Source organism: Siniperca chuatsi, linkage group LG5 (assembly GCF_020085105.1).
Source record: "Siniperca chuatsi isolate FFG_IHB_CAS linkage group LG5, ASM2008510v1, whole genome shotgun sequence".
NCBI lineage: Eukaryota > Metazoa > Chordata > Actinopteri > Centrarchiformes > Sinipercidae > Siniperca > Siniperca chuatsi.
The window spans coordinates 30306551-30324146 of NC_058046.1; the positions used below are offsets into that span (position 1 = coordinate 30306551).

Sequence of the window (17596 nt, forward strand, 5' to 3'; positions counted from 1 at the left end):
ACCATGAAGGGTTCTATTAGAGACTACTACATTGTGGTATAGGGGGCAAAATGTATGATCTGGTTAAATCAATGTATTTGGAAAATAGGTATGCTGTTAAAATTGGAGACACACAAACTGAATTCTTCACCCAGAGAGGAGATGTTCGTCAGGGCTGCAATTTAAGCTCGACTTTATTTAATGTGTATATAAATAAACTTGCTGTACAGTTGGATCAATATGCTGCTCCTGGCCTCTCCCTCCTAGATAGAGAGGTGAAGGCTCTGTTTTACGCTGATGACTTTGTTCTACTGTCTCCTACTCAACAAGGACTAGAGCAACAGTTGGACATAGTAGAAAAGTACTGTCAGAACTGGGCCCTGGCAGTAAATTAGAAGAAAACTAATGTCATGATTTTTAAAAAACACTGTAGATGTCAGGAGAACAAATACAAGTTTACCATAAATAATGATATAATTTAACACAATATCATAGTCATACGTACCTTGGAATAACCATAACATCATCAGGGAGATTCAACATGGCAGTGAATGTACTAAAAGAAAAAGCTTGAAGAGCTCTAAATGCAATGAAGAGAAAATTTTATACAGTTGTATGCAAAAGTTTAGGAACCCCTGACAATTTCCATGATTTTCATTTATAAATATTTGGGTGTTTGGATCAGCAATTTCATTTTGATCTATCAAATAACTGAAGGACACAGTAATATTTCAGTAGTGAAATGAGGTTTATTGGATTAACAGAAAATGTGCAATATGCATCAAAACGAAATTAGACAGGTGCATAAATTTGGGCACCCTTGTCATTTTGTTGATTTGAATACCTGTAACTACTTAGCACTGATTAATTGGAACACACAATTGGTTTGGTGAGCTCATTAAGCCTTGAACTTCATAGACAGGTGCATCCAATCATGAGAAAAGGTATTTAAGGTGGCCAATTGAAAGTTGTTGTTCTCTTTGACTGTCCTCTGAAGAGTGGCAACATGGGGGCCTCAAAACAACTCTCAAATGACCTGGAAAAAAAAGATTGTTCTACATTATGGTTTAGGGGGAGGCTACAAAAAGTTATCGCAGAAATATAAGCTGTCAGTGTCCACTGTGAGGAACATAGTGAGGAAATGGAGGACCACAGGCACAGTTCTTGTTAAGGCCAGAAGTGGCAGGCCACATAAAATATTGGAGAGGCAAAGGCGAAGGATGGTGAGAACGGTCAAAAACAGCCCACAGACCACCTCCAAAGACCTACAACATCAACTTGCTGCAGATGGTGTCACTGTGCATCGTTCAACAATTCAGCGCACTTTGCACAAGGAGAAGCTGTATGGGAGAGTGATGCGAAAGAAGCCTTTTCTGCACACACGCCACAAACGGAGTCGCTTGAGGTATGCAAACACACATTTGGACAAGCCAGCTTCATTTTGGAATAAGGTGCTGTGGACTGATGAAACAAAGATTGAGTTATTTGGTCATAACAAGGGGCGTTATGCATGGTGGCAAAAGAACACAACGTTCCAAGAAAAACACTTGCTACCCACAGTAAAATTTGGTGGAGGTTCCATCATGCTGTGGGGTTGTGTGGCCAGTGCCGGTACTGGGAATCTGGTTAAAGTTGAGGGTTGCATGGATTCCACTCAATATCAGCAGATTCTTGAGAATAATGTTGAGGAATCAGTCACAAAGTTGAAGTTACGCCGGAGCTGGATATTTCAACAAGACAACGACCCAAAACACTGCTCAAAATCTACTCTGGCCTTTATGCAGAGGAACAAGTACAATGTTCTGGAATGGCCATCCCAGACCTGAATATCATTGAACATCTGTGGGGTGATTTGAAGCGGGCTGTCCATGCTCGGCAACCATCAAACCTAACTGAACTGGAAATGTTTTGTAAGGAGGAATGGTCCAAAATACATTCATCCAGAATCCAGACACTCATTACAGGCTATAGGAAGCGTCTAGAGGCTGTTATTTCTGCTAAAGGAGGCTCTACTAAATATTGATGTGATTTTTCTGTTGGGGTGCCCAGATTTATGCACCTGTCTAATTTCGTTTTGATGCATATTGCACATTTTCTGTTAATCCAATAAATCTCAATTCACTACTGAAATATTACTGTGTCCTTCAGTTATTTGATAGATCAAAATGAAATTGCTGATCCAAACACCCAAATATTTATAAATGAAAATCATGGAAATTGTCAGGGGTTCCTAAACTTTTGCATACAACTGTAATTTCCAAATTCCAATTAAAATTTGGCTTAAAATATGTATGTATAAGTATGGGGTCCACTCAGTCATCATAGCTATACTCGTTGGGACAAACATCCAACAGAATCGTTACACACAGAATTCTGCAGATACATTTTGTACACAGAAAAACACTAACAAATGCATGTAGAGCAGAATTAGTCAGATACCCAATGATAATTAACATTCAAAAGAGAGCTCTCAGATTTTTTAATCACCTTAAATCCAGCCCCCTAGACACCATCCATTCCAAAGCCCTTCAAACCCAAGAGCTGAGCCCAGAAAAGAGTCTCCTATGTCATTTGGTGGTGAGACTAACTGCCCCCTCTCAGACAGTCTCATGACAACACTGCTTTCCAAACACCAATCAGAGTAAACCAAATTATAATACAATGTAAAGAAACCTATTTGGAACATTGGAAAGAAGAAAGTTAAAGCCAAAGAAGATAACATTCTGATGTTATCTGGCCCTAAAAAAAGATTACTAATTGGAAGAATATCTCTCTACTGTCAGAGATAGAAAGCAGAGACAGAGTCTAACAAAGTACAGGCTCAGTGACCACAAACTGGAAAAAGGAAGACACAAAAAATCCTGGCAACTGAAAAAAAACAGAATATGTGGTCACTGTTCAACAGGTGAGGATGAGACAGAGATGCACTTCCTCCTACAATGTACAACATTTAATGAAATAAGAAACATTTACTTTAACAAGTTCAACTCTCTAATCTGAGATTTCAAAGAGCTAAATGACCTCTCAAAATTAAAAATACTCCTAGGAGAAGGAGACAGGGCATATCTTGCTGCCTAATATGTATCAACATGCCACAACCTGAGGGACAATGAATGACACACACACACACATTGATAAAAAAAAATGTTGCAATGTTTATGTAGTTTTCACTTACTTGTATTTTATTATTATTATTATTATTATTATTATTATTATATTATCTTACTTATCTGTATATTTTCTAATAGCACATTTTTTCTGTTCATGTTTTTATTTCACACATGCTTTGGCAATGTTAACATCTGTTTCCCATGCCAATAAAGCCCAATTGAAGTGAAAAGAGGGAGACAGAGAGAGAGAGAGAGAGAGAGAGAGAGAGAGAGAGAGAGAAGGGAGAAGCAGCAGGTCTAGCAGCTCAGAGTGGAGCAGGTGGAGGTGGTGTTGATATGGATGTTAATACTGAGGTAAATTGCAGCCAAAATCTCACTTAAATGGAACAAAATAAAGAAAAGCTCATATATAGTTCTATATTTGAGTACTGTTTATTTTTATCACCAAAGCCTTGCTTGTGGCTCTTGTAAATCCATCTGCACTTTTTATACTGGTCTTCAGAGGCGGATAATTTTCCCCGCAAAACTGATCAAGATCAATCAAGAGCATGGTCAGGTGTAAAGAAAAGAGACTGAAAATTAAGATGTAATTTACCATATCAAGGCCAGAAATTAATCTTTTTTAATAATGATTGGGAACTAAAGGCAGATTTACGCTTCTGTACTGAGCTGTGCTCTGACTCCAAAGCTACATAGAGGGCATTGCCGTTGCCAAAATTGTAACAACATGTAAGGGCTACTCCATGAAAACCACAGCTGTGACTGTTTTGTCCAACATGTTTTCAGTGATATCAGTGTGTGTAATCTTTTCTTCTTCAGTAACAGCAAACCGTTTTATATTTTGTGATCTACCAAAACCCAACCTTCTCCTCAGAGAGCAACAATCATGGGATTGTCGCTCTCTAGCACAAAGTCTATGGCTCATGATTGCTTATAGTATAAGCAATATAAGAAACACTGACTCATCCATCTAGTGTTGCTTCGGTGCAACAACAATCAAAAAACCATAACACCGTCTGAACATTGGAGGCCTCTACAGTGGGACCAACACAACACCTTGAAAGAGAAGCAGAAGTCTGCCTTAACGGTTGCAGAGTAGATGTACTCTTAACTTGTAGCTAGTGGCAATTTCACACCCTCATCTGGAATCTGGAAGGAGACCTTCTCAAGTCATAAAGTTCCAGGTTTTGTCATAGTTAGCCACTATGCCCCCTGATCCTTTTGTCCTCTTCTGTATCTGCCTTCTCCTGTGTTTCCTGGCGGTCCCCTGTCCGTCTTGTTTGTGTATGTGTGTGTGTGTGTGTATATGTGTCTGGGTTCGGGGCTGGTGTCCAGATCTCCCGGCTGCTATTGATTACCGGCACACCTGATCATCATCATCATCATCAACTACCACAGTTATCTACCGGGCTCATCCACACTTCCAGCGCCAGATCGTCTTCGTACCCAGTACGCGCTATACGTAACGGCTCAAGTAAGAAACCTTTTGAAGTTTGTCTGTACTTACCTTATGGTAACCTTGTCTGTCTCCGTTGTAGACCTCTGTGCTGCCGGTGATCACTTCCTTGTCCCACGGCCATCGGACTCTAGTCTCAGTCTCAGCGTGTCTTCACCCGATCAGCCCAGCTTTCAACCACGCCAGCCAGTCCAGAACCCGCTTCCCTGGTCTCCGCTCAACCCACCACCCTCCAGCCTCCGTCCAGTCCGGTCGAACTCTTCGTACAACAACGCACTTCGCCAGACACGCCGCTGTCTCCTGATCCATCTGCACAATAAAACTGTTCAGACCTTGACCTTCCGTGTGTCCTGCTTTTGGTTTGTTCCACATAACAGAACGATCTGGCCAGCATGGACCCAGCAGGCACTCTCCCGGAGGAAGTTCCATTCCACCAGGCGATAACAAGCCAAGGAATTCTTCTGGGACAACACGAGCAGATGATCCGTACCCTCGCCGACAGCAATCAGGCCATGTTGACCCAGCTCACGCAGTTGACGCAGCAGGTGTCCAGACTCGCCATCCAACTCTCCGCTACAGCCTCAACTCCGTCAGCGTCGCACGCGCCACCAGCGGAGTCTCCGGTGACGCCCCCTACTCCTCCCTTCCGGGAATCCCACGCCGCCGATCCCGTTCCTTTCTCCGGTGACGTCACAAAATGTCGGGGTTTCCTGCTGCAGTGCTCTTTGGTGTTCAGCCAGCGCCCGGTCACTTTCTCCTCCGATCAATCTAAGATAAATTACATAGTGGGTTTGTTACGGGACAAGGCATTAACCTGGGCGGAAGCAACTCATGCCCGTCAACCTCTCTCTTCGTTGTCTTTAGTGGAGTTTCTGGAGAGGATGAGAAGGGTTTTTGACCATCCTGACGACGGCGGAAATGCGGGTAAGCGGTTGCTACGGATCCGGCAGAGGAACTGCAGCGTGGCGGATTACGCGGTGGAGTTCCACATCCTAGCCGCAGATTCAGGATGGAATGAGGAGGCACTCATCAGCACGTTCATTGCTGGTCTAAATGACACTCTTAAAGATGAGCTGGCTGCCCGTGAGGAGCCCACGGCGCTGGATGCGTTGGTGACACTTTGCATCCGGATGGACAATCGCATGCGCGAGCGGTCTCTGGAGCGCTCCAACAGTCTTCATCCTCTTCCATCTCGCCATGTGGCTACCACCATCCATCCCCGTTCCAGCTTGCCTAGCCCAGCTCCCGCTCCTAAGCCCTTGTCAACCTCAATCGACGCAGAGGGAGAACCGATGCAACTAGGCCGGACCCACTTGACGCCAGCAGAGCGCCGTCGCTGACTTACCGCAGGGGAGTGCCTTTACTGCGGCGACAAGGGGCACTTCCGGGACAAGTGCCTCCAGAGGCCAAAAGAGTAGGCTCACCGGTCGCAGTGGGGGTTCTGGTGAGCCACGACAACCCCCGTAACCCAGGTCCACCCAGATTACACGTCCCCGCCACTCTCTACTTCCAAGGTGGGTCTCTTCCCTTACAAGCTCTAATAGACTCCGGTGCCGAGGGTAACTTCCTGGACGCGGGTTTGGCCAGAGAGGCTGGTCTCCTCACAGAACCGTTGGAGAGCCCATGTAACGCTGAGGCTCTGGATGGCAAGGTTCTGGCTCGCGTCACTCACCGTACAGTTCCGATATCCCTGGTGCTCTCGGGAAACCATAGAGAAAGGATCCAATTTCAGCTCATCTCGTCCCCCAACACACCATTGGTTCTGGGTTTTCCCTGGTTGCATCTCCATAATTCCCTTATCGACTGGGCCAAGGGGAGAATAGGTAGTTGGAGTCCATTCTGTCATGCATCTTGCTTGCAATCTGCTCGATCACCACCAGTGAGCAGCCCCTCTTCGACCAGAGTGGATCCGCCGGACTTGTCTCTAGTTCCTCCCGAGTACCACGACCTTGGCAAAGTCTTTAGCAAGGATCTAGCCTTGTCCTTACCACCGCATCGTCCATATGACTGCGCCATTATGGTTCAAAGGAACCATAACTGATTTAATGAGCCATTCGCAGTTTCACTGTACCCTGTTCTTCCCGGGGCTCCACTGCCAGCTACCCGTCTGTATAATCTGTCACGACCAGAGAGGGAGGCCATGGAGAGATACATCGGGGATTCACTTCGTGCGGGTCTCATTCGGGCATCCTCTTCGCCAGCTGGGGCAGGGTTCTTCTTTGTGACTAAGAAGGACGGGACGCTACGCCCCTGCATCGATTACCGTGGGCTAAACCAAATAACCGTAAAGAATAAGTACCCACTGCCACTAATCAACTCTGCGTTCGAGCCTCTTCAGGGGGCCAAGGTGTTTTCCAAACTGGACCTCCGGAACGCTTATCACCTGGTGTGCATCAGGGAGGGGGATGAGTGGAAGACAGCGTTCAACACCCCTCTGGGTCACTTTGAGTATTTAGTGATGCCGTTCGGGCTCACCAACGCCCCAGCGGTTTTCCAGGCTCTGGTGAACGATGTGCTGCGGGATTTCCTAAATCAGTTCATCTTCGTCTACCTGGATGACATACTCATATTCTCCCCGGATCAGTCCAGCCACGTCCTCCACGTTCGACAAGTCCTGCAACGACTTCTGGAGAATAGGCTATTTGTGAAGTCGGAGAAATGTGAGTTTCATGTGCAGTCAGTTGGTTTCCTTGGGTACATTCTAGAGAGTGGGCAGATGAGGACCGACCCAGCCAAGACCCAAGCAGTGGCAGAGTGGCCAGTACCTACCACCCGCAAACAGTTACAGCGGTTCTTGGGATTTGCCAACTTCTACCGGCGTTTCATCCGGGACTATAGCCGGGTAGCAGCGCCATTGACCAGACTGACCTCTTCTGAGATCCCGTTCGCATGGACCCGGGAGGCAGAGGGCGCCTGGAACCAAGGTTCTCTTCACGTCAGCCCCTATCCTCATCCAACCTGATCCCTCCCGACAGTTCACGGTCGAGGTGGACGCCTCGGACATTGGCTTCGGAGCGGTTCTCTCACAACGCTCTCTCTCTGACCAGAAACTGCATCCATGTGCTTTCTTTTCTCGACGACTTTCTCCAGCCGAACGGAATTATGACGTCGGAAACAGAGAACTCCTCGCCATCAAGCTAGCCCTGGAGGAGTGGCGACACTGGTTAGAGGGGGCGGAGCAGCCATTTATTGTAAGGACTGATCATAGGAATCTGGAGTATATACAGACCGCTAAAAGGTTAAACTCTCGCCAGGCACGTTGGGCCCTGTTTTTTGGCCGTTTCAAGTTTACCCTTACCTACCGTCCTGGATCAAAAAACATCAAGCCGGACGCCCTCTCCCGGCAACATTACACCCTTGAGAGCTCCTCAGTACCAGAGACCATTCTCCCGTCAACCTGTGTGGTGGCCGCCGTCACTTGGGAGATAGAGTCCATCGTGAAAGCAGCTCAGCGTGATCAACCTGATCCCGGGAACGGGCCTCCTAATCGTCTGTTCGTCCCGGACTCAGCCCGTTCCCAGGTACTGCAGTGGGGGCACAACTCACGCTTTGCCAGTCATCCTGGAACCACCCGCACTCTCTCCCCTGTTAAGGAGATACTTCTGGTGGACTACCATGGAGGCGGACACCCGGGCTTTTGTCGCAGCTTGTTGCATCTGTACCCGAGGTAAGGCCTCCCATAGACCACCAGCAGGATTGCTCCGTCCTCTTCCCATTCCCGGTCGGCCATGGTCACACATCGCCCTGGATTTCATCACCGGTCTTCCTCATTCCCATGGCAATACCACCATCCTCACCATTGTGGACCGCTTTTCCAAAGCAGCTCACTTCATAGCTCTCTCCAAACTTCCTTCAGCTCGGGAGACGGCCGACCTCCTGGTAAATCATGTCTTTTAGCTCCATGGTATACCTCTGGACATGGTATCCGACCGAGGGCCCCAATTCATATCCCAAGTATGGAAGGCTTTCTGCCAGGTGCTGGGGGCTACAGCCAGTCTCTCCTCGGGGTTCCAGCCTCAAACCAACGGTCAGACCGAGAGGGCCAACCAAGACCTTGAGGCAGCCTTGCGTTGCATGGTTGCCACTAACCCGTCGACCTGGAGCTCCCACCTCGCCTGGATAGAATACGCTCACAACTCTCTAACCAGTTCTGCCTCTGGTCTCTCTCCTTTCAAGGCATCTCTAGGTTATCAGCCCCCCCTGTTCCCGTCCCAGGAGAGGGAGTTGGCGGTTCCGTCCATTCAACATCATCTTCGCCGCTGCCACAAGTTTTGGAGAGAGACCCGAGCTGCACTGTGTCGGTCGGGGGAACGGAATCGACGGATCGCTGACCGACGACAGACCCCAGCACCCGCATATGAGCCAGGTCAGAAGGTTTGGCTATCTTCCAAAAATATTCCTTTACACACGGAGTCCAAGAAACTATCTCCCCGCTACATTGGACCCTTCATCATCGAGCATGTCATTAACCCCTCCGCTGTTAGACTCCGGTTACCTCGATCCATGAAGATCCACCCCACTTTTCATGTGTCTCAACTCAAACCTGTAGCTGTCAGTCATCTGTGCCCTCCAGCCGTTCCCCCGCCACCCGCCCGGGTCATTGAGGATCATCCTGCGTACACAGTGCGGCGGTTGTTGGATGTTCGCCGGCGAGGTAGGGGGTTCCAGTATCTGGTGGACTGGGAGGGTTATGGCCCCGAGGAGCGGTCCTGGGTTCCCCGTTCCCATATCCTGGATCCACAACTTATTCGGGAGTTCCACCAGGCTCGCCCAGAAGGCTCCGGGAGGGTCGCCAGGAGGCGCCCATTAGAGGGGGGGTACTGTCATAGTTAGCCACTATGCCCCCTGATCCTTTTGTCCTCTTCTGTATCTGCCTTCCCCTGTGTTTCCTGGCGGTCCCCTGTCCGTCTTGTTTGTGTATGTGTGTGTGTGTGTGTGTATGTGTCTGGGTTCTGGGCTGGTTTCCAGATCTCCCGGCTGCTATTGATTACCGGCACACCTGATCATCATCATCATCATCAACCACCACAGTTATCTACCGGGCTCATCCACACTTCCAGCGCCAGATCGTCTTCGTACCCAGTATGCGCTATACGTAATGGCTCAAGTAAGAAACCTTTTGAAGTTTGTCTGTACTTACCTTATGGTAACCTTGTCTGTCTCCGTTGTAGACCTCTGTGCTGCCGGTGATCACTTCCTTGTCCCACGGCCATCGGACTCTAGTCTCAGTCTCAGCATGTCTTCACCCGATCAGCCCAGCTTTCAACCACGCCAGCCAGTCCAGAACCCGCTTCCCTGGTCTCCGCTCAACGCACCACCCTCCAGCCTCCGTCCAGTCCGGTCGAACTCTCCGTACAACAACGCACTTCGCCAGACACGCCGCTGTCTCCTGATCCATCTGCACAATAAAACTGTTCAGACCTTGATCAGCTCTGTCCGTGTGTCCTGCTTTTGGGTGCCAAGTTTGTTCCACATAACAGGTTTACTATATGGGGGTTGATTTCAAGTTTGTCTGCTATGCTGTATGTATTTTGCTCACTTGCAGTACACATAGTATTTTTTATTCAGATCAATACGTTAATATATTGTATAATGGGTATAGAAAGATGGTAAGTCAAAGGCACCTGGACTTGCTTTAGATTCTTAGACATTTCGCTTCTCATCTGAAGCTTCTTCACTTCTGACTCACAGGTGTGGAGTTCCAGGCCTTTAACCTCTTTGTGGATGTTCATACTTTCCTGTGTCGGATATCACTCCCTATTTACTAGATAATGCATTAAATTATCTTATTTTATATTATTTTATTGTTGGATATTTTATTTCATTCTCTGTACTTTAAGTGGCCTGATTTTATTCAGGGCTCACCACTAACTTTTATAAGTGGTTGCCAGGCTGGCAACCAGGCATCAGCTTTTGGCTGCCGAAACTGAAAATGCAGTTGCTGCTTTTAGTCACCTTATATTTTGAGTAATTAAAATACTATGCAGTTATACGTCAGCTTAATAATGAAAATGTGACATAAAAGAATGTTTTAAAGCTTTATTACAGTAACTGAAAATCTGTGAGTGTTTGGGGGGGGGCGGCTATTATCCATAACTCATTGTCCAATCATCAGTCCATGTTTGGGAATAGGCGCGCCAAAGCATTTTGAGGCCGACCCATAGGGAGCGCCACAAATTCCAAAAAACAGTACCTCAAAACTTAAATTTTTCGCTGATCGAGCTGCTTCCTTCTGTTGAGCGAAAAGGTTTTGTAAAAGGTTTTGTACCATTTTTAGATATCCTATGACCTGGATGACTGAAAGACTCCACAGACATGGGCAGATTATACATTTAATGCAACAATGTAACACACTATAACATGCTGTCAAGAGACCCCTAAATAGGTTAAAATAACAATGCAAAAATAGGTTCTAAAACAGAAAAGTTTGAAATGAGTTTGTTTTCACTGTTTAATTTCCCAGAAATAATACTTTCTGGAACAATGTGTATCAATGACTATTGTACAGTAATTCAAGGTTTCACACAAACCACTAAACTGTGCTCACACACACAGCACTATTGCACTTTACTACTAAATCATTAGAAATTAAAATTATCAATTGTTATCAAGTTATCAAATGTAGTTCCATTTGGGCGCCTGCAGAGTGAAAATGTAAACCTCTGACCTATAAGATTAACACTGTATTATTATTATGCTGAACTGTGACTGCTGTAACACACAGGCCAGGTCATGACCACATCAAGGCATCATCTTCCTGGGTGATGGAGAAACCCAGGGAAGCGCCCCGAGCTAAGACTAAGAGAACCATGTCTAGGGGCCCATCAGAGGACACACCAGACAGTGATGTCATTCAGGTACTATAGACAGATACATTTCCAACATGTGCTGTGTATGTGAAACTGTATTTTACTCACTCACTACAGCCATTTTATACAGTATATTCCAAGTGTCTCTACAGACTGCAAATTCTGACTGGCTAAATCATGTTCAGTTTCAGAATGTTCTACAGAAGTTAGAATAATGTTTGTTAAAAAAATGTAATTAAATAAATGTTATTGTAAACATCGACTAAGTAAAAGTACAAATTAAAGAATGAACACAACACTTTGTATAAGCCAGGTTAACTGAATATTGCAAATGTTACTGAATATATATAATGTGAATTCTCAAACAGTGGCCAAGGTCTGCAGAGAGAACCAGGCCTTTATTAGAAACATGATTATCTTAAGTTGCTTTTCCACCAAAAGTACCAGGAACTTTTATCCCCAGGAACTTATTTTCTGAAATTCTTCAGCCCATTGTTGTGTGCGTTTCCACTGCAGTCTAAAGACCCGCAAAGATTAGGCAAATTGCACCCATTAGGTTACACCCATCACACAGCTGTATAACTCTATTGTTTTAAACACATCACCTGCAATTCAGCATAAGGATTTTTGCTTATTTTAAACTATGCACTCTCACCTGTTTTAAATACTGAGCTTACCGGTGTATAATGGTGAAATTGAGAGCCACTACTTCCTCAGAGTGTTGTAGAATATGGTAACACAAGCATAAGTGTTATGTGTCTCTTTACATATATAGCAGTATATACTTGTTTTCAGATACAATAAAAGTCACTATACACACTGATCTACTGTTTTAATTTGCTGTTACTACAAACTCAACATTTCCTTCAATGTTTATCTGTTGTCTTGATGAATTAAGTATAATGTACATTTCCACAGCACCATTAGTACAACAACAGAGTCATGTCATACTCACGACTCTGCTGCTCTGAGCTTCTCTCTTTAACACAAATACTGTTTTCATTCACTAATTATTTACAGTCACTTTCATTTTGCATTTTGTCGATCGCTGTAAAGCTTCTGTCCAATAAAACTCAACACTTCCTGCACAGATGTTTTCATATTAAAAGCCTTCCAGCAAAGGTCGTAATCTCTCCTGTTCTAGGAAGGCTTTTAATTTGAAATATCTGTTGTTTTCATTTACATTATGAATAAAAACAGTATTAGTGTTAAAAAGAGAAGGTGAGAGCAGCAGAGTGGTGAGTCTGAGATGACTCTATTGTTGTACTGGTAGAATTCAGAATCAGAAATACTTTATTGATCCCCGAAGGGAAACTCTTTGTTACAGCAGCTCGCCTTTACGTCAGTGCACACAGGAGAAAGTACTAGCAAAAAATATAATACAATACACTATAAAGACGGCCAGAAAAAAAATTAAGTACCAAATGGGAATAAGTATAAAATAAGTGTGAAGTATCAAGTGGGTTTACCGGTTGATGATGATAATACAGTACATATAATAAGTATAATAATACAATACAATAATAAGTAATAAGTAGTGGTGCATGTACTGTCGAGTTAAGTGTAGCTTATTGAGATTATTAAGATATTGCACAGCAGTAATGAGGTATATAATATCAATATCAATAAATAGGAAAAACTAACATAGGAAACTAAATATTGCACGGGAGTAATACACAGAATATTGCGCTATTATTCAAGTATGGCAGAGATGTAATGATGACAATGTCCAGTTTAGTGACCTAGGGTCATACAGACTGAAACTTAGAGGGAGGAGTTAAAGAGTTTGATGGCCACAGGCAGGAATGACTTGCTATTATGGTCCGGGATATCCTGGTGTAGTCATGTCTCTGAGAAGCACATCAAACTACACTCACGGAACTCCGTCTGACTCCGGGCTAACGCCGTTAGCTCGTTCATTTTATTCGCCAGCGATCTCACATTGCCCATGACGAGAGAAGGCAGACATAGCTTAAATCTCTTATGCTTAAGTCTCTTTTGTCTGCACCCCTATCTCTTCCCTCGCTGCTTCGTTCCACCTCTGCATCCTCGGTGTGTCCTCCTCCAGATCTCAGTGGGGACATCGGTAGTCCTTTGTGCCATGCCGCTCGGCTTCAGCGCGATCAGCTGTTCCCTGGTGTAAACAATGCGGCCAAACAGCTGATCTGCAGCAGTGCCCCGACCAAGTAGCAGAAGAAGAAGTTCCACGGCGAAAAAAAGTACCAAAACACTTTCTACCCTCATTTTCGTAAAGAGCGTAGTTTAAATTACACTTACACACAAGTTGCTCAAGTTTGGAAGAAAAAGGAAAGTTAAAAGTTGGAAAAAGTAAGACGACGAGACAGAGCTACAGCAACAGGCAGCATGCGGGCTGGCACACTACATTAGTGCTGTGGAAATGTACATTATACTGAATTTACCATGTGAGCCATTACCCAGCCTTTATTTGTTCATGGTGGCTATTATTTGAGACTCTACCATTATTTGAATACTGGCTTTAGTTTGAAAATGTATGGGTGCAGGAGTTTGCAGGGTGCTGAGTTTGTGTGAACATTACAATAACATTGCCCTATGTTTCTGGGAGTCTGCTCAAATAGTCGGTACAAAATTGCTTAAAGCAGCTCTAAGTGTCATCATAGGATTCAAGTTGTTTAACATCTGCTGAAGAATACTGTTACTTAAGGAGAAGTAAAGAGGAAAAGTAACAATGGGTCCACCCAACCCCACACCTAATGATGCTAATGGGATTGTGTTTGTGTGTGTGTATGTCCAGGAGTCGGTGGAGATGAGGAAGATGGAGACCAGTGCCAGCAGTATAATCCCAGTACCAGGCTCAGGTCTGGAGAACCAGGGCAGAGCTGCTTCTATGCCTCGACTCCATATTGAGCTACAGGTAACAACTCATCTTCACCACACCTTAGCTTTAGTCTTAGTCATCTGACAAAAATGCATATTATTTTTAGTGACATTTTAGTCATTTCAATATTATGTTAGTTTTAGTTAACAAAATACCTTTTAGTCTAGTTTCCGTAGGTAAAACTATAGTCTAATTTTTGTTGTTTTTTTGTTGAGTTTTGTGAGAGATGTTAAACATAGCTTAACACAGCTCAACATTCTCAGTGAGTGGGGTAAAAAGTTTGCTGTGCCTACATTACTGAGAATAAGTCAAAACTCACTCACTCAGTGCTTTTTTATATTAATTAGTGTAGTGAACCATCACATAGAACATGTCTACTGAAAAAGCATGGAGGAGCTGTGACTCACTGAATCTTTCACTAGATCCTAAGAAATATAATAAGCTCCTCATTTTCTGAGTGATGTTGATGTTGATCGATTCATGCATTTAAAGTGCATTCCTTTCACAGCCCAATTGGAAGAGTTGTTGTTGATTCTACTCTCACTGCAGAGAAGTCTACAGCAATCTGATTAGATCCTGGCAGGCCGCCAGCTATTTGTCCAGTATCGTTTTTCTCCTGCTGCCAACCGAAAAGATGATAGTAGATCCAAATGGCTATGGGCCCAAGATTCACTGGGAGAGGAAGACAGTAATTGGCTTACTATAGAAGCGAGAGAATCTGGAGTGGGGGCTTAATGAAAGGATGTAAAGGAACGAGGGCGGGAGGTTACCTTGTTGACTTGCTGTCTTATTTTTTTCGCGTTTTGGAACAGAGGGCAGGAAATCCTTTAGCCAGTTCAATTAATGCTGGCCTTTTGGAAATTACCTGCTGCTGGAGTATGACAGGAACTGTATCATGCAGTCTGAACACTAGGGCTCCAGCCTCAGTTACAGCAATTTATCTTTCACTCTTGCTAGATTGCTTTTCTCTTGCTTAATTTGAGCTCAGCTTTGCCAGGATCAGGAAACAACATCTATGAAGATCTGTTCTCCTCTTTAAGATCCTTCTTTGTGCTGTGGTGACATGGGAAACCTCAGTGAGTCAGTCTGTCTGTCTGGCCTCCTGCTCTGTTCACAGTGAAGTCGAACAGAAAGAAAAGCCCACACTCAGTTCCTTTAACCCACCTGTATGGGACATTAGATCCTGATTTTGCTGATTCATCACCTTTTAATACAGTGTTGGGACACCACAGATGAATTCATTCATCTTGGGTGATTGATAACTGCATTCTTTTTTGTCCCACAATCCTGAGAGCCATTGAACGCAGCATTGGCCAGTCTGACCTGTGACCCGGAAGTCACTAGGTCAATAAAAATGTCTGCTTTAATGCTTTGTTCTAACTCTCAAACCTGGCAAGGATCCATCAAAACCTATCGACTATAGACCAATAGCATTAACTTCTAATGTATGCAAAATAATGGAAAGAATGATAACAGAAAGGTTATCATATGAGCTTGAGAAGAAGGAAAAGATAGCAAATTATCAGAGTGGGTTTAGGAAAGGTAGGAGTACCATGGATGCAGTTGTTAGGCTAGAAAATGAAATAAGGAAAGCCCAGGAAAATAAAGAGGCAGTAATTGCAGTGTTGTTGGATATAGAAAAAGCTTACGATATGATGTGGAAGGAGGGAGTTCTAGTTAAGTTACACAAGTTGGGAATTGGAGGGAGAGTTTTCAATTGGATAAAAGATTTTTTGTGTGAAAGGAATATCCAAGTAAGAATAGGATTAGAACTGTCAAATCAGTATACTGTAGAAAATGGTACACCTCAAGGTAATGTAGTAAGCCCACTACTATTCATAATAATGATTAATGATATCTTTTTAAAGATTCCAGCTGATATAGATAGGTCACTTTTTGCAGACGATGGGGCTCTGTGGAAGAGGGGGGGAAATATGGATTATGTAGTTGGGAAAGTACAAGGAGCTGTAGATAAAGTGGAGTGGGGGAAAGAATGGGGATGTAGATTCTCAGTGGAAAAAACCCAAAGTGTTTTCTTTACTAATAAAAGAATAGATGAAAGATTGAAAATAAGGATGTATGGGAAAGAAATAGAGAGAGCAGGAACATTCAAATTCCTGGGGGTGCTTTTTGATTCCTATTTAACATGGGCAGATCATATTAGAAGGATAGTGGAAAAAAGTAATGAGATGCTTGACTGGTAGAGAATGGGGGGCAAGTTGCCAAGCACTGAAAAGAATTTATGTGTCCCTGATAAGATCTACGGTGGACTATGGCAGTATAGTGTATACATCAGCAGCTAGATCCCATTTAAAACAATTGGATGTGATTCAGGCTCAAGCGTTGAGAGTGTGTAGTGGAGCTTTTAAGACATCGCCTGTCTCAGCTATCAGAATCAGAATCAGAAATACTTTATTGATCCCCGAGGAATGGAAGTACTAATTAAAAAATATAATACACTATAATACAGGTCAGAAAATAAATTAAGTATAAAATAAAATAAGTGTGAAGTACAAAGTGGGTTTAACTTGCATGAGCTGCCAAGTTAAGTGTCAGCAGATAGACACGGGACACAGAGGTTAGTACTGAGACGAGGGAGTTTATTGAAACAGCCAGACAGAGAAAAGCAATGACGGGAGCTAAGCTAGGAAAGTCTATGGATGACGAAACACACAACGGAGAAGTCCAAAGTCCAAAAGGGGTTGTCAAGAGAAGCTGTGGTCAGGTTGAGTTCTCGTAAGAGGTTTGAGACCAGACAGTGAGTGAACTGGGGGAGTGAGACTATATAGTGTGGAGTAGATGGTTAGTGGCAGGTGTGTAATCAATATTCAGGTGAGTGCGATCTGCTGATTGCAGTGGGTGGAGCTGGTGGTGTCTGTGTTGGCTCTCTGACAGTACCCCCTCCTCCAGGGGCGGCTCCTGACGCCCGCTGCCGGCGACGGGGTCGGCCTCGGCCTCTGGGTGCAGGACGATCCGGATGAGCCCTGTGAAAGTCCGTCAGTAACGCCGGGTCGAGGATGTCGTCTCGTGGAACCCAAGATCTTTCTTCGGGCCCGTATCCTTCCCAGTCCACCAAGTACTCTAGCCGGCCGCCCTGGAATCCATAATGGCCTCCACCCGGTAGATTAGGGGTTCCTCGATCACATCTGGAGGAGGAGTTAGGGGTAGCTCCTCGGGTTCTGTGGAAGATGGAGACACAGGTTTTAGGAGGGAGACATGAAATGAAGGGTGAATGCGGTACCTCGGGGGGAGCTGGAGCCGGTAGGTGACGTCATTAATCTGCCTCTCGATGGGGAATGGACCTATGTAGCAGGGACTCAGTTTACGGCAAGGCTGACGGAGACGCAGATCCCGAGTGGAAAGCCAGACGCGATCCCCTGGATGA

General features: G+C 44.7%; 1 protein-coding gene across 28 annotated transcripts in view; it reads left to right on the top strand.

Annotated features, from left to right (window-relative positions):
* LOC122875719 (voltage-dependent N-type calcium channel subunit alpha-1B-like) overlaps window positions 1-17596 on the top strand; it is a 291644-nt gene that overhangs the window by 253540 nt on the left and 20508 nt on the right. For all 28 annotated transcript variants that reach the window (XM_044195130.1, XM_044195131.1, XM_044195143.1 and 25 more), the window contains 2 exons: window positions 11270-11402; window positions 14128-14247. In XM_044195130.1, the coding sequence (XP_044051065.1) occupies window positions 11270-11402; window positions 14128-14247 (253 nt within the window). The remainder of the gene's footprint in view (window positions 1-11269; window positions 11403-14127; window positions 14248-17596) is intronic.